The sequence below is a fragment of the Apaloderma vittatum genome, unplaced genomic scaffold, assembly GCF_000703405.1.
Source record: "Apaloderma vittatum isolate BGI_N311 unplaced genomic scaffold, ASM70340v1 scaffold11350, whole genome shotgun sequence".
Taxonomy (NCBI): Eukaryota; Metazoa; Chordata; class Aves; order Trogoniformes; family Trogonidae; genus Apaloderma; species Apaloderma vittatum.
This window is the reverse complement of record NW_009692917.1, coordinates 18,283-45,624: the sequence shown is the minus strand read 5'-3', so window position 1 is coordinate 45,624 and position 27,342 is coordinate 18,283. Positions and strand designations below refer to the sequence as shown.

The window sequence follows — 27,342 nt, the reverse complement described above, 5'->3', positions numbered from 1 at the left end:
TCTTCTTTAAAAGCATCACGTTTGCTACAGTGCTTGTCATAAAAATGTTGAAGGAAATGTTTAAAGGTTGCAAAACGTGAAGGCCAGACTTCCAGATCTGCTTTGTTTTGTGTGTCTGAAAACCGTTCAGAGCTGCACCAAGCTTGAAAGAAGATCTAACGTGTGATTGAGGAAAGACCCATGAACTGATTTGAAAGCTCACAGCGAAAGCAGAGCTCAGAGGCAGGATTTTACAAAGCAGTGGTAGTGATTTGAAGTGATTTCCCAAATGATTTCACTGTAACTTACATGTTTGTAAAGATGTGGTTTATGGCATTTTGATCCATAATCTGGAAATGGTGACTTGACTTCTCGCTTTTGTTTTAGTAGGTTCCCAGTATTACCAAGCACAATACAAAGAGAGTAAACATACGTTAATGTTCCCATATTTGCATGAGCAGTGGCCTGCAAAATGAGTCCTGGGGAGGCGGATCGCTGTCAGCTGGGCACCAAATTAATCTTCATTTAAAACAAACAGGGGAGATGGTTCCACATGTTAGAGAGGGACAGATACTGGAACTTCTTTCCAAAGAGTGTGGTGAGTGCAGAAGCACACCCAAGAGGGACACTGGGCTGTGCTTTGAAAGGGACATCCCTTGGCTGTTACTGCAGGAGCTCCGGCCATCCCTTGGGCTCCTGAGGAGCTGGGGGCTGGGAGGCCGTTGATGGGAACGCTCATATATGCTTTTTTGTTCTTCTCCTCGGGTATTTGCTGATGGCTCCTGTTGGAGAACAGGAACCAGGCAAGCCCTGTGGTTTGAGCAGGGCTGCCGTGCTCAGGTACACCTTGTTCTCTGAAAAACTCCCTTCCTTCCCCGTGTGGTACAGAACCATGAGAGGGTCAGATACGTGGCTGTGTAACGTCACCTTTCTCGATCCATCGTATATCCCAGTATCTTACTGCTTTTGCCCATGTAGCTTTGACCATTCATTTCTTTCAGTATTTTTATTGTATCTGTAGCTGTTGGAAGATTCCATACTGGAGCGCGCATCTCCTGTTGATCTCTGTAAGGAGAGGGCTTCGGACAGCTCTCTGCAAAAACCCTGAACCATTGGCTTCTCTGTGCTCAGAACCTGCCTCCAGTTAACTTACAGATCAGCCATCACATTCTTCTGTTGGTATTCTTCTGGGTATTCTTTTCCTCTGATTAATTTTCTCTTATGTTGAGAAATTCTCGCATAATGTCAAGCCCAGGTTCTTGTAAGTGTATGTCTAATATTATTTCGGTAGTTAACAGAAGTTCAGTGGTTTTAAAAAGCAATTACACTGGTTCATAGAGAGGAGCCATTAAGATACCTGTCAGCAAGAACAAGGATAAAGCTAATTATACTGTGTATTACAAGTTGTTTAATGTTATCTTTTCTTACACATTAAAAACTCTTTACAAAGGTTATTTTAATATCTGCACAGTCTTCTTTTGTGATGATGTAATCTTTGTCCAAAAGATTGTTTGAAAATATTGAAATTAATTTATATTTAAATCCATATTCTAAAATATAATACTTAAATATTTTATATTGTTACCACTCTTAAAGTCAGCAACAGTACAACAGCCCTGGATTAAATAATCCTGACTCTGTTTGCTTTCATGAACATACACATACATAACACATTCCTGAAATACTGAAAACCATCTGGTGGTTTCAGTAGACATCACCAGTTCCACCTGCTCAGGTCCCTTTCCCTCATTGTACTATTTTTTCTTATAGTCACTGTCACTTTACATTTTAACTTTAGGGAAGAAATCGTATATTCTCAAAGGTTTTATGTAGCACATAATATGCAAACCCTACCTTCTTATATATAAAGAAGAATCTGGCTAGTCTGTGTTCAGTGTGTTCCATCCTTCTGCCTGTGCACTGCAAACGGGGTTCAAAAGTTGACAGACTCAGTTGTGAAGTGTTTCCCTGCTTGATAAGGAAGAACAAGAAGAAAATGCTGTGGTTGTGTTTGGGAGAAAAGCGAAGGAACGAAAGGAGAAAGGAGAGGGAAGAGAAGAGGAGAAGCAAAATAAAGGGAAGCAAAAATGTTTTGAACTGACTGCAACATTGATGAGAAGAAATGAAACCGTAGCCTCATCTGGCACAGATAATTTTATCATTCCCAGCGTAAATGCGCATGAAAATTTCACATGGTTTTACTTTAGGTTAATTTGTGTGTTTCAAAATGCTTGTGCAAAACATGAATTGGGTTTTCATTTTGCTGGGGAGATGCTCTTTAATTGTAGCTTACTTGCCTTTTTTTGTTTGGGGTTGTTTTTTTCCTGAAGTCATTAAGTAAAAATCATCTGGCGTTATTGGACTGGGTCCATGCAAAGCTGGGCTGCCTGATCAACCTACTCTGCACCTCAGTCCTAATCCCGATTACATTTGCCTTAGCTGATCTCTCTGGAGCCAACCCACTTCAATGTCCTTAGATGCTTGCATACTTCAGCATTTAAAAAAAACCACCCAAAACCACGCAGTAAAGTGCTATTGCCCTTGCTGCTTTGTTTTCAGTATGTTTCAAATATGAGAAGCAACAAAACTTTGTATAAGAATTGCTCTTGTGAAGCTTTTGTTTTGGAACCACGTAAGGTAATGACAATTCAGACTGCTGATGTATTCACCTACTGTTGCTATTTTGATCAGCTACAACTTTAAACGGTTACAGGCTGTGAGGAGTTTTGGAATGTAAAAAAACTTCGTGTTGTGAGAGGAAGCGTCTCTGTAAAAATAGTAGCAATCCTCTAACATCCCAGAACTCTTGGTTTACCTTTTGCCTACAAAGCAACAGCCGGTTCCTGAGGGTGAGAAAGAAATGTTGAGGGTGAAAAAGCATGAGTGACATAGCCTCTGAGGAGCGCCTGCCTGTGTGGTCCCACGGCAGCTTTCGTCACCCGTGGATTGAGCTGTCAGCTGGAGCTGCTGCTGTACAGAGCCATGAATGTTGGGTGCTGAACAGGCTGCCCAGGGAGGTGGTTGAGTCACCATCCCTGGAGGTGTTTAAGAGAAGGGTGATGTTACGTTGAAGGACGTAAATTTAATGGTGTTGATAGGGCTAGGGAAAGGTTGGACTCGATGATCTTGAAGGTCTTTTCCAGCTGAAACTGTTCTATGATAGAAGTGCCAGCCTTGAGCATAACAGGACTCGTCCCGAGGTTCGAAGAAGGGGCGTAGCTCTCAGGGCACAGCAGGGAGGGATGAGTGCGGTGTCTCTAGGGTTGCTGTGGTGAGCGCAGGGAACAGACGCTCTCTTCAGTTATTATCAGGGTAAAAGTCTAGGATGGGTGCGCAGCTCATTGCAAGAAACAACAAGAAACACTGCCCTTCTGGCTGGCTGGCTACCACCCCCCATCTTTCTGGAAGATCTGGAAGTTCATCTCAAGAGACTCTCATCTCTTGAGATGTACTAAAGAAGGAAGAGGCTTCTTCTATCGCTTTCTTTACCACTGTTGGCAGACAGTAGTAGGGAAGTAGTAGAAGCAGCATATAACTGAGATGAAACCAAAAGAATCGTTCCATTGTGTTTATAGTCCTGGGTATACTGACATTCAGATGACACTGCGTATCTGAGAACAGGCCAACCTTTACGATCACCCACAAGGAGTCCTGGTCTCAGCCTGTAATAAACAATTTCTGATGGATTCTCCTCTCCTGACCTTTTAGTTTAGCTCAACAGGCACTTCATCTGCTACAACTTTTCTGCTTCTGTAAAACAAACTTAGCTTTAAAGACACTCTGTTGGGACTTGAGAAAGTCTTTGAAACTGTTGACTTCTCAGATGCCAGTTATTGCTCCGTTTTGTTGCTTTTATATCTCTGAAATTACTTGATGATTCCTTTCCTTATGTTGACAAGAAGAGCTCTAGGCCTTTCTTATTAGTCCCTCTTTACTCTGAAGTAGGGCCTGTGGTTTCAGTCGTGACTCATCCCAGCAGGCTGCACAGCTTTCTGCCTTGATTATAGCCATTTTAGCAGTAGCTAGAGGGGGAGAGGGAGATGCCTTTCTTACAATTAGGGAGCTTGGACAAAATTATATTAGCATCCTTTATCAAAGATTTTGGTTTGACAAAACGGAAGAGTGGGTGTAGAAGATCTAAACTGCATTCTCCGTTGGGGAAAAAAAATAAATAAATAAGCTTTTGAGAAATTCAGGCAAGATATGTTTAAACAAAAGGAGTGGGTTAATAATGTAATCCTGTAGTGAAACTGTAATTTAACAGTTTAATAAGCTGAATGGTAATTTAGGATGTACATATTTGGTGTGCCACAGCATAGGAATAAAAGGAAACAAAATACGAGACCCCTCAGTGATAGTTCCTTACAATTTGAATTTAAAATGTCCCTGGTGACTGAAGAGAATTTGTGAAATAAAGTGGAAGCTTGTAAAATTAAATAAACTGGGGCTAACATAAGAGTCAAAATAGTGAAACGAATTTCAGAGGGAATTAAAAGGAAAAGAGAGGATAAAGCTGCTTCATGTGGGGTCAGCCATTGTAAACTCTGCCTGGGCAAATTCCAAATGATGGAAGCTATAACAGGATCAGTTTCTTCTCATAATTTATATGTGTCTAGAATCATACTTTAAAATTCAACAGATACTTTGCAGGCACAGCGATTGGAAATCATGTTTTATTTTCTATGTTAAGGAGTGAGTTAGAGTTCCTTGTAAAGTTAAAAATCTTTAGGCCTTGTGTGACATCCTCTCTGAATACTTGGGGAACAAATATTTTACCATTGCAAAGAGTGTGTGTTTTTTAACTAAACTAAGAGGTAAAGCAAATACTCACAGACTAAAAGACAGCAAAGCTAACCTTTAATATCAAAGGTAAATTTAGGAAAAATAGAAGGTTTTGCCTAAAAACATTGAACAACCTGGGTTATGAATCACTGATCTTATTTCCAGGACCAATAGCAAGAACTGAGTAACTGACTTTTTCAAACAAGGTCGAGAATTGTGTGGCATCAGTGGTCTTCTCCAGAAATCCATGAAGCATAAGAGTATCTATTTGTAAGTGACTTATGGAAGATAACTAGAACATGAAGGAGGACAAGGAAGAGGAGAGTAGCCTCGTACTGCAGGGTACATTCTCTGAGGTTACACAGAGCCTGGTGAGAGGGTGGGTTCCTCTCCCTGCCAAGAAGAATGAAGTGGCCAAGTTCAGTTCAGTTCTTACAGGGAAGTTCTGTGCAGCTCCTGAGGCATCTTACCAGAACAATCCAGTCTCTCTCTCTGAGCTTAAGTTTATTATGAAGTCCAGAAGATGTAGAAGTGTTCAAAACAAAAAAAAAAAGAAAAAGTTTTATATTCTGTTCTTTAATTTAATTGCCTAGTATTTTCTGGGTTGCTTTCACTATTCTATTTTAAATCTGATTATGCTCCTACAAGTGATATTCTCTTGCCATATTATCTGCATTTAGAGTTAGCTTTTGATTTTACTAAGAAAATCAAGTCTGAGCTAAGGGTGGATGTATAAATCCAGAAGTAAATGAGTGCAGATTCAGTAGTTAACTTACCTGCCCAATGCACTGAAGTCGGCGATGCCAGTTTCCCATACAAACTCCTGTTAGTGCTGTCCAGCTGAGGTACAGTGAACAGGAGGAGTGGACTTCTGACTTCAAATACCAAGTGAGCAGAAAAAAAAGTACACACTGACATTTAAAATTAAGTAAGATATTGAGGAAAGCTATGTATACTATTAGGGATTGTCACAGGGTAAGAGAATTTAATACTAACCATAATTAAGTCTTCTGAATATGTCCTGTATTAACACTTCAGAGAAGTCTTAAGACATAACTTTCAGAAACAGCAATAATATGATAGATCTGGTAATTGAAGTCAAAAGTTACTTTTAATCATTTTTATCAGGAATTTGCTGACTTATAATCCACTTATTTACTAATATGTATATGAATTACTTTACTGACTGAGATGTATATGAAATTAACTCTTAGATCCATTAAAATAGCAGAATCTTATTATGATTAAAACTGTAATTGCTAACTACTCATCAGATGTCTGGAATTTGCTGTTTTCTATACACAAGTTAGAAAGCTATTTTGTATTTGAATTTTTATACATGTACTATAAAATAAAATAATTTCTTTAAATGTGGAATATCATCTCCGACGTGTCATTTCTATAGCATTTAGTTTTGCTATCCAGAAATAAAAACCAGGCTGTATTTAGTTTTACAGATTTATCAGCTAGTGGTATCTCAGTTTCCTCTATATTAGGGAATAAATAAATTTGCTTAATCATTCTGACTGCGTAGATCAAATCGTGTAGCTTGAGGACTGTTCATTAGCTACACGGGACCCAAATGTCCGTGCTCCTGTGATAAAATTAGCATCCCTGATACTCCACTGTGACCACAGCTAGAGAAAGGCAGTAGGTAGCAAAAGCGGAACTGCTAAGCATGCCCACATAAGAATGTCACACTTAGGTAACAGAGTGTCCCTCAGGTCAGCCTGCGATAAGAGCAAAGTCAAACAAGGCTGAATCCTTGATGTTTTGTGTTTTAAGTATCTGAAAATTGTTCACGACCAGCCTCGACCTACAAGACCTCAAATGATCATATGAGCAAGGCAATAAATTGGTGGTAACTTGCCCCGAGGCCCATGTTGTAGTTGTGGTGTTGCGAAAGTTACATCTGAGGGTTAGCCTGTCCATGTAGAGCTGCCTACTTGTTCAGGCTTCGCAGACGGGAAATTTTTTATATTTACTTGTGCCGAAGGGGAGCTATGGTGGCTGAATGGGCATGGCTGAAGGGCTCCGCATCATATCAGTGCGGTCAGGTGGAGATGCACAGGAATACTGCGGCGTCGGGAGACCTGGGGAACCACTTGCTTTCCAAAACTCCACACCTGAGCAAGATTTTGGCAATGCCAACAGTTTATAGCCCTGCAGTATTTGCCAAACCTCCAGGACGTGGCCTCCTGTCATGGGACAGACTGATTCACCTTCCTGACAGAAATCAGAAATGGAATGTAGTGGGCATAGAGGAAAACTGTTTCTGTAGGAAAAGACACTCCAAAAATTATGATACCCAGAAGAATGGACAGCAGCTTTCAAGATGTCGGCATGCTTCTACTTGGACTAGCACAATTTTACAGCCAGGCTGTACAAAAGCAAACTTTCAAGTCATGTCAAGTGCCCAGGAATACCAAAAAGAAGAAAAAAAATGTAAAGGTAACTGGCATTATTATGCAGAGCAGAGCAGGGGAAAAAAAAAAAAGAAAAAAAAAAACAACCAAAACCCCCAGGTTGTTATATCTTTGCTTATGGTCAGGGGTTTGGCCATTGGTAAAAGCATTATTATGTGGGGGATGTTTTCTTGTTTTGTTACTACTTTTCCAAATTTTAGTTTATTTGTTTTTTCAGCAGAGATAATTGTGATTTTTAGTAGTCCTTTTTATTCAGTTTAATAGCTTTGTGAAAAGCCAATGTGATGAGTACTTACTGGGGCTTTCTGTGCGATACTTAATATAAAATAATATCTATTCCTTTAGTGCTTTAAAAATTTCTTTGTCTCTCTCTTTATGGTCTCAGTAAGCTGATAAAAAATCTTTTCTGAGCCTGGCCTTTTTAAATAAAGCATATCCTTGATACATTAGAATTGCAACGTGAACAAAGGCATTCTTTTACTACTTTCTCGGTGTTCATCTCTCACCTGTGACTGCAGTGTTTGTCTTTTCTTCTTTCTTATTACTAACCAGCCCCAAAGCCTCACTGAGTGCACGTACAGAACTCAGATAAGTGGAGCTTCTTGTTATGAATATTCTTTGCCTCAGTAGTCAGGAGAATTAACCGTTTTCTTTCAGGTAGCTTGTTTTGCTCACGTCAGCACGGCATTGAAGGAATTTCTTTTAAGAATCACAGTTGTTTAGGTACTAGCATAAATTCTGTGCGTAAGTTATTTTTATTCCTTTTTAAATTGGGATAAATAATTCTTCATTGTTCTTCGCCTAAAAAATAATTACTGCATATTGGGAGGGAGGGACTACAAGTTGTTTTCTTTTACTTATGTCTTGCGTCACTCCAGGAAGAAAGATTACGGTGTCAGGCAGGATATCACCTCATGAAAAAGTTAAACTGGTCTAAGTACCTGATTTCTTTAGATTTAGTTGCTCTTTACCTCAGAATGCCTCTTTGCTAACAGATGTCAGGTGTTGATCGCTTTAACGTCTTACTAAGGGCTGTCAGGAGGCTGCCAAACCCAGACAGTCCCAGCCAAGAGTCTGTTAATTACGTTGTGTCAAGCTACATTAACTGGCTTTCTGCTCAGTTTTATTCTTGAACAAATGGAACTTCTTACCTTGAAGTTTTCGCGTAGAGTTGGGGTAGGGAACGACTCAGAAGAGGTACATGTTTTAAGTATTGGCGGTTACTTTCTGGAGGGATAAGCTGCATAATTAACTGATGTCTGCTAACAGAGTCTTCCAATTATGAGATGTGGGGAGACTTAACAAATTGGGTTGTCTGGGTCACAGATCCGTAATTACTCTTAGCAATATTTGCTCAGAGACCATCTTAAAAGTTGTCAAACACTACTCAAGAATTTTGTCGGCTGGTTCGTTGGCAGACCTCTCGAGGAGCAAATGCTTTCCGCTCAAACCGTGTGCTCCCTACATGTGTCCTGAATAGTGCAAGGAACTAGTGCAAGAAAAAGCAAGCACAAACCCTGAAAGACTCTTCTTGATCATGGAAGTGCAAGCTCCATTCTCTTTTAACCACATTTAGTCAAGATGTCAAGTATTTTCAAGGAGAACTCGATTTGTAGTGAATCCGAACATTTGAATATAAGCTATGACGTTCTTTGTTATCCAAACAGACTAATGAGTCTGAAGTGTTTCAATAAAAGGCACATCACACTGGCGTTTTATGAGTCACATCTGAATTCAGTGGCGTATCATAACCGAGGTACAGCAGGATTTGTGAGAGAAGTAGTTTTAGAGAAAGAACTAACTTAGTGCGTAGAAGAGGCGTGATATTGTGGAAGCAAGATTTTCCTCGGGTTTAAACCAGAGGCCACTAGTTTGATGCTTGCTGCATCTGTTGCAAGCCCAAAGAAATGATTTTGTGTCAGAAAGCTTTAACTATTTTTCCCTCAACTGTATCCCTGTTAAAATATAGTGTAGACAAAATGACAATTGTTGTGTCTTTGATTCTGCTGAGACATACGAATTCTATTGTAATTTTTAAGCACTAGAATTTCATAATTCTACCTACATCATGGTTTAGTCACAAATAGAGATTTCAAAATAAGATAAATAGTATATAGAATTAATTTTCTGTTCTTGTAATTTCTCGGTGTTATTTTGGATTCTGATGTTATCAGTTTTACTTAGTTTAACAATAAGTTTGCATAGACACTTTTGAGAGACTGTTTTGAGAGTCTGATCATAGTACATAAAGTGAATGAATGAAGTAGTGCGAACATACATATTGAAGAGAGGTGGTAGCTTGTCATGTGAGCACCGAGATGGCAGGATTTGACAAATCATGTGTGTCGCAAAAGCCACGTTAGTTCTTCTGCTCCAAAGGTGTTAACTAGTTTTCAGTATATTTTCTTTATGGTACAAAAAGATAGGCGCTGCAAGGGATGTGTCGCGTGTTATGTGCTAGGAGTCCTGGAAGTGCACCTTTATGAGAGGTGGCTGAGAGAGTGCAGGCAACAAGGAAATCTGTAAATAGGAAAATGTAACAGTTACTTTGTAACCTGTAAAAATATGGATTGTAAAACTAGGAGCTGATGAGCCAAGTGTACGTAACTGTTAAGTATTTAGGAAGGCACTTTTAATCTTTGCAACTACACAGTCAAATGCGCAAAAGTCTTTGACCAAATACCTGATTTTATTCATGAACACAGTCAAGGTAAGATCCTTCCATTCAGTCCTTGCGAAGCGGAACTCTGCCCTGGCTCACTGGAATGCTCTGCAATGCCTCCCACATACCAACACCGCCGAATCTTTTAGGAGTGGCGCGCAGGGGCTCTGCCTGCCGCAGCGAGAGAGCTGGAGATCTAGACCGGGGGTGCACAGTTTGGAAGATCTCGCTCGGTCGGGGTGCACTGTCAGGAGGATCATCCCCAGGAGCACTGTCCTGCCTTAACTTTTGCTGTGGGCGTTCAAGTCCCGTGTTCAGCAAGTGATTTTTGCCTTTTTTAGTACAATGAACCGACGCCTCAGACTGTGAAGGGTTCAGACTCTGGATTCTCTGCTGCTGCAGTTTCAAAGTTTCTGTTCTATCACTGGCCTGTTTGCGTGCACCGGAGGTTTCATTCTGATAGTGATTAATTTCCATGTGTTCACATAATCAGACACTTGTGAACTAATAAAATTCCAAGTGGAATACTACATTGCTGGAGGCAATGAAAGCTCAGCATGACATGATTTGAAGACTCTAATATTCAAATCAGAATACAAGACAAAGAAAAGCTGTTAATGTTGTTTTCTGCTGCACTTTCAGACTTTTGATAAAGACTCTATTTGACTGTCTTTTAACAGATTATTTAATTCAAAGTGATGCATGAAAGGGACCTGCAGGATTGGACTCTAAGAGATTAAAATGAAAATATTTTAGGAATATTTCAGTTCTAATAGGGATGTTAAATCTTTTGCAGTGTTTTTTGAACTGATGTTGTTTCCAAGGGAACAACAATCGGCAGTGCTATAAACCTCTTTAATGTTAGCACAGTAAAGGTAAGGTAACTGCATTCCCCGGCAGTGTTTATCATTCTTTTTTTTTCTTCTTTTTCGGGTCAGAAAAAGCTTTCATCCGTTTTTCTTTTTCTCTTCATTCTTCACAGTTTCATCTAATTTAATTCCCTGCAGTATTACAGTAAATGTAGTACGTATGACTCATTTCTAAATGTTATTGACATAGCAATAGAAAATAAGAAATGTTTGAGGGATTTATTTTGGAACAGACGGTAAGTCAGCGGCTGTGCCGCATCGAGATACCGTATCCTCAGGTGCCATCCTGACTGGAGCTGCTGTGTCTACACATGATATCAGTTCTGTGTAGATTTTCAGTAACAGAACTAAATCAAATCAAGGGCAAGAGAACAGGAGAAGAGAAAAATTGTGGGAATTTTGACTCATCTGGCAAAACAAAGGCACATGGGGAAAAATTGCCACTAAGAATTTAAAGCCTAGTTCTCCAAAGCTTTTCTGGATGTTTTAAAAGTATCTAGGTATTCTGCTCTGCTAACATCTAAAGTCCAGCCTCACCTCTGTGCAAGCTCTAACGTAAATTCCTGTGTAGCTGCACAGGAGATGGTTTTGTGGTAAATGGGCAACCCACGTATTGCTCTTATGTGGAGTGTTTTTGTTCTGGGGAGCGTGGAGAAGGAAGCTCAGCGGGTTGTACGCATTACATGTGTATGTAGTACAGAATTACCAGCCGACCACATAAATGGGTGTCGTTTGGGGGTTTCCGTGTAAACAACTATTGTGGAGGTTCTGAGGAAGCACATTTTTATGAAGTGCTGAACGTACATTCTTGAAAAATCGGGCCTTAGACATTCTTTATTATCACAGACAAAATCGGTCTTTGTAAAATCTAGATCATGGGCTGGAGCTAAAATGAAAATGAACTTCTGTTGTGTGCTTTTTCACATTATATTTCAGAACGGTGTTTGTTGAATTAGATCGTTGATAAAAACAGTGTGGAGAATGAGCGTTCATTTGTATTTTACTTCTGGGATTTCAGTAACTATCAGTGCTCTTAACAAAGTAAGATGTTAGTTTATCGGAATTTTAGTAGTTCATTTTGGAAGCAACTTCATTGGCTTTGGTAGAATTGATCTTGAGAGAGTTCATTTTGACTTACCAAATGCTTTATTATTTTCTGAGCAAGTTAATAAGAAATGTGTGTTAAAGGCGCTTCTTTTATAGTTACAGGGGAAAAAAAATAAAATTCAAGCATGAATTTTAACTTCTCTGATCCGCAGAAACACTCATCCTGAATTCTTTTAGCCTGCACATTAGATATTAGTTGGCAATGCTGCTTGTTTAGACAGGTTAGTTACGGTTGTGTGTTGGAAAGGAGAACATTTCTCCGTCGGCTCTTTGTGTTGGACTGAAACATTAAAACAGTATCGAGTAGCGGAAATAACGTGCTTGTCATGCCCAGTTTTTACCTATTTCAGTGAACTTTTAGGACCATTTAGGTATATGTTCAATACATGCTTGTCATGCCCAGTTTTTACCTATTTCAGTGAACTTTTAGGACCATTTAGGTGTATGTTCATCAAGGCTGTTAGGTGATAAAAAGTATCAACCTACATGGTAATTCAGTCAATCATGTAGGTTTTTTAAAATAGTGAAATAAGAAAACTAAGACCTCATTATCAAATCAGTAGTAATTCCGCTTCCTAATAATAAGACCAGACATTAAAGTCTTGTTACTGACTTCACAAGTTTTACAATAATTTAGCTATGCTGTAAAGAAAAAAAACATTTAGCCCAGCAAAGGGCAAGCAGTGACTTATATAAGTTAAAAATAAAAAAATTTATTTTCGATCAAAAAGAATGGCTGATTAAACAAGAGATATTAAGCATAAAGAAGCTTAGGATGCAATAAGCAATTACAGGATCATGTAGCGTTTGTTGTAGTGGTGTTGACATGTTCATAGCTCATAGGTGAGCCAAAACCAGCAAAAAACCCTCCTTCCTCTAGTCGGCCTGTTGTCAAAAAAGATATACTTCTAAAAATACTTCATTACTGAAACATAAAAGATAACAAAGCAGAATAGCAAAGCAATTAGCTTGCCGCTAATATTTAAGCAGCATTCTTCTCGCTGATTATATTATTTTGAAGTTTCCCACCTGTTGAACTCAATAGAAATTACCTCCCCAAATCACCGAAGTTTAGAAAAGCTGCTTTCCCATAAATGCATTACCAGGCAGTGGGCAGGATTGTGTATGTGTGGAAGGCTGGGGAGATTCATGCATGTAATTCTGTAAAACAAAATCAATAAAGCTGATGACAGATTAAGTTGCTAAATTTTGTAAAACTAGACTACTGTTTGGGTCATCAGCACAGCACTATTGGATTTTCTATGGTTTAATGCTGAAAAACAGGATTATTGATTTTAGGATTTTCAGTGTATCCCCTCTGGGAGTTCTTAAGCAGTCTTTATAATGCTTCACACTTAAGTTGACAACTACAGTGACATAACTGTGTCCTTGCCTTAGTAATCATTTTCTAATCATATTGGAAAAGGCTGGAAATGGTTTATAAAATGATTATTCCAGACAAACAGGGTAACAGGAGGGTTGCCGGGATGCCACTTCTTTGTCTGGTGGTCATTGCTACCTGTCTGCCATCTTCCCTCGGAATTAACTTACAGTCACAGATTAAGACCTTTGACTGTCATAAATCTGCTTCCCAATATGTTTGACTGGCAGGGGAGTTCACAAGCTGTCCCAATATAAATAGGATTTTAGCACATCAGGTGCTGCTCCAAAGTAAAACGGGGCTGTTTTGCCGTCGACTTTGTTGGTGTATATTCATCGGTCCTCTCCCGCTCCATGTGTATGCATGCCTGCATGTGTATGCATGTGTGTGTGTACGTAAAGTAGAAGCTGAGATAGGGTAACAAAATGAACTACTGTGTGCAAGAAATATACGAAGTGCACCCAGCTGCCAGTAGCAACTGCTACATGCAGTCCACTGACTATTGCACATATATCGAAGAGAATCAGGGTTACAGCAGTTGCGATGCTCAGGTCCTGCACGGTAACAACATATATATGGAACAGGCCTGGGCGGTGAATCAGCCTTATACCTGTAGTTACCCTGGAAACGTGTTTAAAAGCGAGTACTCTGACATGGACATGGCCCTGAATCAGTACAACCAACCTGAATATTTCACCGAAGAAAAACCTACTTTTTCTCAAGTGCAGTCGCCATCGTACTCTCAGAAGAAAGGTAGGGGCGATTTATTTAAATAACGGAAAAAAAGAAAAAGATAATACTCTCTGCTTTTGTTTTTGTTTTGCTTTAAACTTGCAGTTGCATCATTTGGCTCAGATGCATCTTTGAATGTGAAGGCTGCCTGTTCAAAACTGAAAGCAGCAGTAACATAGGTTGCTAGGTGATTGTAAGGTTTTCTCTGAGCGAGGAGGATTTCCAAGCACTTTTTCATAATCTGTAAAAGACAATTGCAAATATATTGCTTGTTTTCTGCTTTCTGGGGTTGTTACGGTCATTTTCTATTCACCAACGAGCTAGATCAGAAAGTTTCTCTTCTGAAATGTCGGCATTATATGTTCTGCATCTTAACGCTGTGTTTCTGGTTACGTGCAAACAATCTCTATGAGTCCTTGCTGTCCGTAAATGTGAACTCTGTTTAGTCAGCAACTTGGGAGAAATATTTTGAAAATTGAGCTGTAAATATGTGGAAATAAATACGGGAGATTTATTACGTTTAATAGAGTCGCCGTCTTTTTAAGTAAAAAATACGTGATTTCTGATTATGCAAAGCAAAAAAAGACTGAAAATTCAGGAATGTGTCTGTGCAAGAAAGTCTATTCTGCATTAAAAAAGTTGATCTGATCAATATCTTTGTGAGAGGTAGTTGGAGTGCAATATTTGCTCCCTCAGAGTTAAGTCATTGGCTGTTTTTAGAATTTATTCTTTCACTTTCAAATAAGCAAGGCTGATTCGAAAAGATCCCAAAATACCAACAAACACCGAGAAATGTTTCTGGTGTTATTTGTTCTGACCTCCTACAAGCAAACTGATGCATACGGAGTGTATACGTTCTCTGTGTTTCTTTAAATCACATTATTAAAGAATAAGAAACCGCAGTCTATTGTACCAGTACAAAATGTCCTTTTTCTATTAAGACCTGATTTTTGGTATGCAGTTATCCAAAACCCGGATGAATCTGATGTAACTAGGTAGATAGGGAAAACACTATTTACTACTTTTAAAGTGGCTTTGTAGTAAAAAGTTGATTGTTTAATCTTATAAACTATGTGGGCACTGAAATATTTTCCTTTGTGCAGGCAATATTCATTAGCACTTGGTGCAATAAACCTAGGTGTTGGTAGAAAAATGTCTTAATTTTATACTTTGAACAGCATTATATTTCATAAGAAAGAAATATCTTTTTAAATCCTGTTCTGGAAAGCTGTAAGAACATGATCAAATTGTAGACTAAATGTAGTTGTGGATAATGCATGTTTTTGTATTCTGCAACATTTTAAATGCCTTTTAAGGCTGTTTATCTGCTATTGGGTTTTAACTAACGAATTTATAACTCTTCATGGACTTTTGCCATGTCCTATTTTTGGATAAAGAAAAATAGTACTCAGGATTAACTTAGAGAAAATAAACACTTGCTATTGCAAAGTCAGTGAAGGGATATGTTTTTCATCATGTTAAAGGTTATAAATAATAATTGATATACCTAGATCGAAGTAAGTTATTCCAGTGCTCAGACACCTGACCTGAAGTTTTTACACCGTTTTGATTGAAAGAATACAGAGTTGTTTTTAAAAAGGCTTGTCTGCCCTTGTTTTGTGCTTCCGCAGTTTCACTAAGCGATGGCCGTCAATTTTGGTGGAAGCCGGCTCTCAAGCAGACTTTTAATTGATCATTCATGGAAACTGAGCAACGTGCTTTGGGATTCTGTAGAGCCTTATTACTGTGATAATAAATAAAAAGTTGCCTCCCTTCTGTCAAACCTTTGCAGATGCTGAGTTTGTTAAGCAGAAGAGATCTAAACTGTGTGGGACATGTGCATCTTCCCTTTTTTTTCTTTTTTTTTTTTTAATTTCCATCTTTTAACCAAGCTATCGTAAAACTAACGAATCTTTTAATCCTGTCCTAAGAACAGAAGGCTCTACACAGGGCATGTGTGTCTATATTGATCCAGAATTGATTTTGGGGGGGGCGAGGGAGTTTGTTAGAGAAGCCTTGGTAATAGCCCATTAAAGCAAAATTAAGTCCCTAAGCAGGTGTTCACAAGGAGTCTTCATTGTTGCAGTTAGCATTTCTGTTAATAATCTCAATAATATACTGTTCAAAGCACATTGTGTACTTTACAGTAGCACATTGAGTCTTTTCCTATCAAAACTTTTGCTAGTTATTAAATGGTTAAAATCTTCTTTTCCCTCTGGGAAGGAAAAAACATGGGCATTTTATATGCTGAAAGAATTAACATTTATGAAGGGGACTTTAATTACTACTCTATGTCACTTTAAAAGAATTCAGAAAATAACTTTAAAAAACAAGATCCAAAGAGCCCAACAATGTGTCACTAAAGGAGAAATACCAAGTATTTAGAAAGTATGGACAGTTATTCTAAAATATTAGAAAGCACTAAGTTGTTCCAGTTATTAAGGTACATTAAAAGCTATTGTTTCCTGACTATCTGTCACACATTCTGATGAAAGACTTGAATTTTAAAGGAAAAAAGCTGTGCTCCAGGAAATCAGGAGGTGAAGGAGGTGTTTTAGCTTTGCATCCGCTTGTTGCTCTGTTCTCTTTGGTGCCGTGGCGTACGCTGTTGAAAGGGGGCTGCGCAATATTTGTGCTATTACAGAAGCCCTTTTTGACCCCATCCTTCTGTAGGAGATGGGCAACCAGGTCCACTTTGTTTTTTGCGAAATCTGCTGAGCGCGGCAGGGCTCATCATCGTGACAACAAGGTGCTGTTCCCGGTTCTGTCCCAGGGAGCTTAAACTGGAATATTTTTCTGTTCCCGGCCATGGTGAGCCTGCAGCTCTGCGCGCAGGACGAGCGATGCTCTGGGGTAGCTGCTGCCCCCCGAGCCTTGGCCGGGGGCTGAGCAGAGTGTCTCTCAGTCCCCTCACACCACCCATACAGTGAGGAGGAGTACTTGGCATAGAGGTAGCGTGCTGAGGAAAGTACAGAAGAATTACGTACAGGCGTCCATTCGGTGTGTGCACAGTGTTTGGGCAGCCTGGGAAATTGGTCTGGAAGGTTAACACTGGGATAAGAGTTGGCTTTTGCTTCCCTCTGCACGTGAAGGATGCCCACAGGTGTCTGCAAGTTAGGCTTTAACTTCAGGCTCTGGGGGTGTGGAGTGGAGCGGGAGTAACCAGAGGTTGCCCCACAGACCAAAGGTTTCCAGGTGGGAATTCTCGAGTCGGGCTGTGGCAGTGCCGGCTCCTCAGCCCTGCGCCTCACCTTGCTTCCAGCATACAAGGTGAGGGTAGTGCCGTCTTTTTAAGGGTTCTCAGTAAGGTGGGAGACCGGGGCTTTGAAAGTTATTGTTGTTGTTGTTATAATTGTAATTGCTGTTATTATTTGCCTTTGTATTTTCTCAGGCAATTTACATGCAGCTGCGAATACACACTGTGTGACTGCTAGAGTGTGTGACTGAATTAGTCCAAACTGAGTTTTCAGTGGTATGAAAACATCAGGGTACTTTCTGAGTAGCTAAGAAAATGCAATGTGGAGGTTTTATCAAAATGTCTTCTCATCAGTGCAGGGAGTATGTGTGTATATAACCAATTTACAAAAACACAGAGCATTTGTCATCTTGGCCTTTGCAGCAGAGCAGCTCCTGGTACGTTAACAATTATTTTGGGCTCTAAATGATTTATTTTACTCTGGACCACCCACCTAAGAAGATACCACCGATCAGATAAATTACATCTTACTCAGCAAATCATTATGCATTTGGAATTCTAGTTTCTTTTTAAATATAAATGTTAATGGAAAAAGTCTTTGCAGCTCTACAACCTTTCCATGACTAAATGAAGGATGGGAAACTGAACTAAGCCATACTTTGCTTTTGCACCAGTAGTAAAACTAATGTGCAGTGAGGCTTAGGTTTCTAAATAAGTTACTTGTGGTACTAAGCTGTGGTCTCTAAAAACATTTAAATAATTGTATGGTGTCACCCTTACACTAGTGCATGGTAATGGATGCAAGTACAGCACCAGTCACGGCAGTTTGAGTGACTGCACAGTCTGGGCTGAATTGTTTTCAGCACGTCTGTGCAAAATGCACCACTGTCAGAAAGGTTTCTACCTCGCCCCGAAGAACAGGGTTACTATGTGGAAACGTCACTGAGGGAAAGGAGACTATAAAAATATTCCAAATTCTGTCTTTGCAGAATCCGTTGCCAAATTTTACTAATCCTGTAGGTCAAGAAATGCCAACAAAGATCAAAATTGCAGACAAGCAAGCAAGCAAGCTGGTTAGCTAACAAGAAATGTGTGAATCCGTTTAACAACATTCTCAGTGTTTCCAGGCTCGGTGGAGAAACAAGCAATTTTTCTCAGTGGGAGTAATTTAAAGAAAGTGGGAGACAAGGATCAGCCCAGCCTTTCAAATCAATATTGATAATGGCACAAACAAGAACAGAGTATGCTTTTTCTCAGTCAGCTCTATGCTTTCCCTGATAAACACGCTATTTAAGCTTTTTCTATGCAAGAGTATCAAGGATGATACCTGGATGGTTCTTGTAATTTTTTATCATTTGCAAAGAGTTACAGTGTGACTGTGGAATCAGTGGAAGAGCAGTATGAATTTTCCTTCCAGTTCTGATACAGTTGGGGATTCTCAAGGTGCTAATTAATTTCATCTTTTTCATTTCATACTGCAGTATCTGGTAAGTGAATACGAGCTTACTGGTAAGTCTTAAGCTCCTCATTTTAGTGAGCGGTCTCTAGTCACGCAAACCATACCAGATAGGAGAAAGAAAGATTTCAGGGAATGTTTTTAATACATGGCTGCTGGTGTAGAGTGAAAAATCAAAATACTGAACACACAAGTGTCTTTGTGCAGTAGCAAAAAAATGGCTTTTTCTGCTTGTGAGATATAAACCTGTGGTGGATCAGGAACAAGTTAATAAAGAGCATCTGGTGTAGACATAATTTGTTAGCATCGATGACACTCATATCCCTTTTTGGTAGTCCAGTATGGTTTGGGTCCTAGAATTCTTTTACCCTAAGCTGATATTATATTATCCTTACAGACAGAGACCTAGAGATGTAAAGTCTGTGCAAAAACACTTTAACAAAATTGAAGTCAGTTCTTTACTTTTCTCAAAACATGTCAAAACACGCATGCTGGGTACAGAGGGAAAAAAAAAAACATAATTTTTCAGGGGTTGTTCTAATTGAAATAGCTTTTCTTTGCCTTGTTGTGAGGCAAGGGGCAAGAATAGCCACCGAGTGTCTCATTTGTATCTCTCCAATCTGTTACACCAGGCAGGGTCACATATACTGCTTTAAGGTATCATTCCTGCAAATGGTAATTTAAGAGTGTGGGCATACAGTATTAACGAAACAGAGTGCCTGAGGTGACTGCATAGGTTAGCAGATCTCATTCTCTCCATACAGCTACTGGGGCAAACTCATTGCCCATTTTCCTATCAGAGGGAACTGTTTCTTGCCATACCTCTACGAAGCTACAGTTAAGATTTAAAACGTATTATAAACCACCATTAAAGGCTGGTTGTAACAGATTATACAACATGTTTTTCTAGAGAGGGGCAACTGGTCCTGCTGAGTAAGTAGCCTTGCCAAGACAGTAAGATTAGGTAAACTGGCAGGTGGGAGTCTGGGGAGCAAATGAGTTACTTGAGGCTGCAGAGGAAATACCAGATGTGGCAGGTCCAGGTCATTCACTGGTGTTCTCCACCCAAAGCAGAGATCCCAAGTGGGCATTGGGATGAATGACTTCAAGCCATACTTGACAGATAGTTAACTTTGAGGATCGTGCCATCCATGACAGTGCTAGAGCACAGCCGACAGAGGTATGAAAGAGCAAGGTTATTGGTTATTATCGTAGTATATTGGTTATTATTATATGGTTGAGTGAGACTGGTGTTGCCGTCGAACAGCTCCTTTTGGCTGTTTACTTAGTAGGTTTTGACCAAGAAATAAAGGATGAACTATGAACGCCAGTTCTCACCAATGTTCCCATGAGATTTGTCATAAGATATTCTTCTCTCATAAGAGACCACTTGGGTTACTGTGTCCACAGAGCATCTACTTCTTCCACTTAGGAGTTTTTATTTTTGGTTCAGTGTTATTGAACACAGAAGATGCCAAAGTACTTGCTGATGTGAGACAAGTCCCTCCTAGTCTGCCCCTCTTCTTTTATCCCTAAGTGCTGCAAGGAGTGAGAGGGGTCTAGTGGTCTGCTTACTCCTCAGACCATCCCACAGACAAATGCTGCCATCCACGGCTTCCCCAAAAATCTCCATTGCACTGTTCATGGCTTCCATGCGGGTGCAAAGTTCAGAAAAACGCTGTTGAATTTCCTCCTGCTGATACTGTTTCTAACTCTGAGTAGCAGCAGAATTGCACTGAGGCTGCTTACCTACACCTCTTACAGATGTAATTGCATTGAATGTATACAAAGGTCAGACTGCATATTTGCAGCTACTAGAAATTATTTACAGTGGATGGTACAGTTTGTAAGAACTGAATGTAGGTCCCCTTATTGCTCTTGGCATGATGTCTGTCTCAATTATATTTTTTTTAAATACTGCTGAAGGTCCAATTTTCCTACTTTCTAGCAGTTTCTGACCCCATTAGCTATTGGAAGGAGGGGTTAAAAGTTACGGAAGTGTGGATATCACTCTCAGATTTGTTATAGAAGGGAAAAATAGGTTTCTGGCACACTTTTATTGCTAATGATTTCTTGGAATAAGATTTTTCTATCCATGCTTCCTGTTGAATCAGTAGAAGAGTTCAGAGTGTGTGCTTACATTGTGACATGGGAACAATCCTGCAAGAGTGATTAACATAATATTTAGTGTTTACGCAGATAAATAGCTGGCATTTAACACTTCTGATGGAACAAGATGGGAATGTGGTTGTGTATAAGGATGCTGGTTTTGATTTCTGACTAGGAGTGTAGGAGATTTGTCTTTTCTGCCACATTGGAGACTGTTTCCTGGATTGGATGAAGTCGTGAAACACTAGGAAGAGGAGCACCAGTGGTCACATGCACAAGCTACTGTATATATTTAAGGAAGCGGTTTAGACAAGTGGTCTCCTGCTCCTCCAATAGAGCAAAGCTGCCGTTACATGAGCAGTGCTAACCAGATTATATGCTTAATGAAATATCAAGGCATTTAATTCAGCAGTAATTCTTGAGGAAGCAAACCAGGGATACTGAATTCTAGAGGCCGTGGTCTATGCTGTACTAGGTCTGTGTTTTACGGAATAGTAGCAACCAGCAACAAGGAGAAGCTATTAAGCTGCATGAGAAATTCAGTGGGAAATTCTACATCCCTTTGCTGACTCTGCTGCCTCCTTTATCAGCTCCGTGCTGTGTATGTGTTGCATGTGCAGAGGCAGGTGGGAGCAAAAGAGGGGCAGGATGAAGATAATAGCCTCTGCTAATCCCCCACTGGCATAATGTCCGTTAGGAGTCAGTGATGTAAATTAGAGTCGAAACCCTGCTGTGTCTCTTCCCTCAAGGTCACAGAACCAGCTCCACGGTGTCCACCAGTTTTTATTCAGGCACAGCTTGTTCGTCGTGGAGAAATGTAACCTGCACATAAAGCTGATCCTTTACTGTGTTAAGGAGTGGTATGATGCATCAGTAAGATCTCAGCTCGTTCCCCCACTCTTTTTTCAGATGCCAGTAGAAATATTGGCAAACCTGAGATGCAGGTACCCAGTCATGGCTTCAGAGTGCTTGTGCTTCAGAGCATTAATAAGGGAACATTAATGTATTCTTCTATAACTTGGCGTTCTCATAATTATGCTCAAACTAGGTATAGGAAGTAGACTGTACAAATACTTCTTGCATTTTTTCCATTTTTATTTTCTCCTAATCTATTTACCAGTCCCTAGAAGGTTCAGGTATTTTAAGCTCAGTTAAATTCAAATATTTTCTCTCTGATTTGGGCTCTTCTTTCTGGAGAACCTCTGGCAAGTGTAGCCTTAGGAAGGCATTTTCGTTTAAGATGTCTGTTCCTGAGCTGACCCTCTGGCACATTGGCCACCCCTCGCACAGCACCCTCTGCTGCCCCAAGTCTGGCTGCTGATTGCCTGCCGTGTGACTGCGGTGTGCCGAGCCCCCGAGCTGTACCGAGCCGTACTGGTGCAAGGGCTGTGTAAAGACAAGCAGCTTGGAGTCCAGTCTAACGTGTGGTGCTGCTGATGGGTTCAGCAAGCCAGTGGTAAGGGATGGTGTTAGAGGCAGCCACATCCAGAGGACTGTCCCTCACAGCCCTCATAGATTGCGCTCAGCCACTTGGCAGGTGGTGGGAGGAGTGGCTGGTCCACCAGTCGGGCGTGCTGCCATTCAGAGTGACCTAGGCAGGCTGGAGAGATCATAGAATCATAAAATGTTAGGGGTTGGAAGGGACCTCGAAAGATCATCTAGTCCAACCCCTCTCTGCCAGAGCAGGATCCCCTAGGGCAGCTACACAGGAACGCGTCCAGGTGGGTTTTGAAAGTCTCCAGAGAAGGAGACTCCACAGCCTCTCTGGGCAGCCTGTGCCAGTGCTCTGTCACCCTCACAGTAAAGAAGTTTTTCCTCATGTTGAGGTGGAACTTCCTATGTTCTAACTTAATCCCATTATTCCTTGTCCTGTTACTGGGCACCACTGAGAAGAGATTGTCTCCTTCCCCTTGACACACACCACTCAGATATTTATATACGTTGATAAGGTCCCCTCTCAGCCGTCTCATTTGAAGGCTAAACAGCCCCAGTTTCTCTCAGTCTCTCTTCATAGGAGAGATGTTCAAGTCCATTAATCATCCTCATAGTAGATGGGAAGAATCTCTTGAAGTTCATGAAAGGGAAGTGCCAAATCCTGCACTGGGAGAGGAATAACAAATGCAGCAGTATAGGCTGGGTCCTGGCCAGCTGGAAAGTGCTTTGCATTGAAGTACTTGAGGGTTCCTGGTGGGCAGCAAGTTGAATGTGAGCCAGCAGTGTGTCCTTGAGACAAGGAGGGTCAAGGGCATGCTGGTCTGCATTAGGAAGATCGTCACCAGCAGGTTGAGGGAGGTGATTCTTCCTCTCAGCTTTGGTGAAACACATGTGCAGTGCTGCATCCAGTTCTGGGCTCCCCAATACACAGAATCACAGAATATTAGGTGTTGGAAGGGACCTTGAAAGATCATCTAGTCCAACCCCCCTGCCAAAGCAGGGTCACCAACCCCCCCTCCGAAGAGGGGTTCACCTGGAGCAGATCATGCAGGAATGCAAGAAGGAGATGGAAATACTGGAGCAAGTCCAGCAAGGGGCCACAAAAATGATGAAGAAACTGAGACATCTGCTCTATAAGGAGAAACTGAGAGAGCTGGGACTGCTCAGCCTGGAGCAGAGAAGGCTCAATACCTCATCTCCCATCAGGTAGAATACAGAGACAGACTCTTGTCCAGTGGCAGGACAAGAGGCAGTAAGCACAAATAGAAATACAGGGAGTTCCTTCTGAAGGCAATAAAATAATCTTTTCTTTTCACTGTGAGAGTGACCGAGCACTTGCCCGGGGAGGTTGTGGAGTCTCCATCTTTGGAGATTCTCAAAAGCCATTTGGACATGGTTCACAGCAGCTGGCTCTAGGTGGCCCTGCTTGAGCAGGAAGGTTGGACCAAATGACCTGTAGAGGTGCTTTCCAACCTCAGCCATCCTGGGGTTCTGTGAGGTATTTAATATGCTTATATAATCTTACACGGTTACACAAATAGCTGCACTTTCATCTCCCCCCTCAAGGTGAATCTGAGATCTCTCTGTTACATCTTTATGGAGAGATTTTTCAGAAGGAAGAGTTGTGTAGCACAACTCCATTAATTATGAGTCACGGGAACACTTATTTTGAAAGGTTTGTTTAAAAGTTCTCTTCAGTTTAGAATTACTTTTTGGTTGCCATCAGAATTGTTTTGGGGTTTTGCTCAAATTGAAAATATGTTTATTTTATCAAAACAAATGTCATTGTGGGAAGAGAACCAAGCATTGCCAGCGTTTTTCATAGCAACAATATTTGATTTCACTCGTTGGGTATCTCGTAAACCACAAGAGAAAATGTCATTCTAACACATGCACATACACACACATTTGAATGCCCACGTATTTTGCCCTAAATTTAGGCTATATTAAATGTTCCTGCAGAGCACACCCAGGTCAGGTATGACCAATAGAGCTTAGGCTATCTGTTGCTGGTACTTCTCTAACCGCACCTATGGAGCTGTTTTGAAACAAACAATCTTGCAGTAAATATTTCTTACTATTGAGTCCTTACCTGAGTCACCCTGCAACCTGGGATCTCATCTTCACAATGCAAGTGTGTCAGGGGTTTTTGTGAAGCAAAAGGGAGTAGTATATTGTATATCTCGCTGTTATTTTTTTTTCACATCAAAGCCTTTGACGTAAAAATTAATATATTTCTCTTTCTGAGGTAGTGTTTCATTCAGGAGAGAGCAATCATGTTCCAGCTTCTCCCTCTTGACCAGCAGATGCTGAAACAGTCTGAAAAGCGGAATATATTATAAGCTCTGTTTGAATAAGTCTGTAACATAGTATAAGGTTTTTATTCTGGAAATTCAGTGACTTTGTAAGTATGGGATTGGTAGACAAGATCTGCAGTGAATTTTAATATTTTTATATCAAATGTACCATATCATTTTATATTGAGTTTACATGCCACATCCTCTTTTTCTTTACAGGGTATATACCCAGTTACTTAGACAAGGATGAGCTCTGTGTAGTATGTGGGGACAAAGCCACCGGATATCATTATCGCTGCATCACTTGCGAAGGTTGCAAGGTAAATGGCACGGTGGGAAAGTGGGAATCAGAAATAGCTCTCCAGCTCCTCCATTATACAGACTTCCTGACCTGTGCTGCCGAATGAGACAAAGACAGATTAGAAGTGAATAAGAACATCCAGTACTGATGATAAGCCGTATCTGGCTATGCCGCCACTCTTCATATGCATAAGGAACATAGTTGCTTTTTGCTGTGTTTGCTTCTGAAAAGAAAATGGGAAATTTAGATTTTTGGTGTTGCTGTTTAACTTTTAGCATCCACATTGCCATTTTTTAGTGTTTCTTTGGCCATATTCTCAGCCAGTGTACGTCAGCATCCTCCCAGCAGCTCCAGTGAAGCTGTTTATGCAATAGCTGAGATTCTGTCCGTGGCCGTGAAGAGTCTCTAGCGATTAACAGTGTTCCAGTGCCTCTCATCGTCACTGTGAAGAAGCAAAAATCAAAATCCCTTCAACGTGCTCATACAACAGTAACATCCATCACTTTGGGAAGCATTGACATCCAGTTAAAACAGTTTCAAAAAGATTTTGACTTCTTTAACTTAAACATATTGAAATGTGCTTTCAGCCCTGAATTGCATCTCCAAAGTCACAGGCAAAATTAAAAAAGAAATTACTTTGGGCAAGTAAAAAAATAAAATAGAGTAACACAATCAGGCATGTTGAACATGATTTCACTGCCATACATTTGTCTGTTTTCTAAACAAATGGGACCACACATATCATGGACTAGTGTCATGGGACTAAGCCACAAAAGTCATACTCTGTTCATCCCCAAACTCTGGAATATTTGGATCTGAGATTTTGGGTTTGGATTGGCTTCCAATAGTTTTATACACATGCATGCATAATATGTATTAAAAATATTTATATCTGAAAAAACTGTGGAACTAAAAAAAGTAATTTGTTTATGCCTATCAGCTATTTTAAAGATAGAGCATAACAGTTCTTATCTGACGTACAATTTGAAATAATGCTTACATGCACAAGAAACTGAGCTAACAATGTGCAAAAACTATTTAATTTATTTCTTCTATTTACAGTTGGCTTACAAACAGACAGTTTTGTTTTATTTTGTTTTGGTTTGAGCTGTTGTTCTTCCAAATATATTCTTTGTACAAGATGGAGGGTTTTATGTAGACAATTTGAATTCATGCTTTGGAGGATCTGCATGCACACTTCAAGTTGTGTGATTTGTTGGCAGTTATAGGTAATGACTTCTCAATGAACTTGACGTTTACTAGTTGCTTCCACTCAAAATGACTTGAGTTTTGTAAAAACATTAATCAGGGCCGACAGCCAAAAGTTTGCTTTGGCAAGTGCTTTCATGAACAAAGCATCCTCACACATGAAGAGGAAATTGTGAGGAATTTAAACACAAATAAATCAACAGTGAGTTCTGATGTCACTCAAGTGTTTCTCCAGACTGTATCCATTGCATCTATTGCTATATGGGTATGTAGTAAAGGAATTCAGGAAAACAGTAGTTGCCTTACAATAAAATGCACTTTATTAATGAAAATAACACTTTCCTGATGAAGTTTTTGGACAAATAGAGCAGCATCCTTAACACATTGTATCTAGAGATGATCAAAGAGGATTTTTGAAAAAAATTCTGAGAAAGGCAAAGAAATGGGAAGGTGAAATGTGCTGGTCTCAACACAGGTGGTGAAGAGCTTTGCCATTGTAAAGCTAGAGCTACATTAAGTTCCATGCAGGGTTTGGAAAACAGAGGTTCAGTACCCCTTCCTGAGACTCATCAGAGATTTCTCCATCTCTTGCTGTAACTAGAGATTACCCCATGTCCCTGGTTGTCCGGAGCCGTCTTTGATCTTCAGGGAGGAGGGGGGCAGATCCTGTCTCCAGGAATTCATCAGAGGGTTGCAAGTGGATCCAAATCCAGTTGTTGAGTAGATGAGAATTTGAAACCTGATCCAAACCCCACATAAGGACATGTTGCCTGTGATTTCCTGGATTTTGGCTCAACCCGACAGGGCTCAGTCCTGCAAAGGCTCTCACACGTGCTTTATGCAACTCAGTTTAATTGAGATCTCAGGTCTTGTCGTTATTAAGAAAGAAAGAGTTGTGCTCTTAGCTTGAGCTGAACTCTCATGAGGATAAGGCTCTTTATTGTCTTCACTTGAGTTAAGAGATGAAGCTGAAATACTGACTTGTCTGTACATCTTAATTCAGCATTTTTGGTTAAAAGAAATTACACACTGCTATAAGATTTTGCCAGGTGTTATTTAAAATTATTAAAACCAGAGCTTTCACCTAGTGGAGCGAAGAGACTATTCATTACATAAAATCCCAGCTGAAGAGGCTATTCCTTAGATAAAATCTCACTTGAATTTTGCCATTGTTTTCACTGAAACCAAAGCCATTCTCAGTGGCCTCAGTCAAATAGGACAGGGATCCCGCTGTGTTCTCTATGTAACAGAATCACAGAATCATTATGGTTGGAAAGGACCTCCAGGGTCATCAAGTCCAACCTTTTTCTCAGCATTTCTCTAACCACTACACCATATCCTCAAGCGCCACATCTATTCGTTCTTTAAACACCTCCAGGGATGGCGACTCCACCACCTCCCT

The 27,342-nt window shown here is 40.2% G+C and overlaps 1 protein-coding gene across 3 annotated transcripts in view; it reads left to right on the top strand.

Annotated features, from left to right (window-relative positions):
• The window catches only part of LOC104277105 (thyroid hormone receptor beta), a 45,452-nt gene that overhangs the window by 5,407 nt on the left and 12,703 nt on the right, over positions 1–27,342 (top strand). Inside the window, exons 1-2 of one of the 3 annotated variants that reach the window (XM_009873758.1) lie at positions 7,167–7,212; positions 24,650–24,750. In XM_009873758.1, coding sequence (XP_009872060.1) covers positions 7,167–7,212; positions 24,650–24,750 — 147 coding nt within the window. Of the gene's footprint in view, positions 1–7,166; positions 7,213–13,612; positions 13,960–24,649; positions 24,751–27,342 lie in introns of those variants that run through there. The other 2 variants (XM_009873687.1, XM_009873832.1) reach the window with 2 other exon arrangements.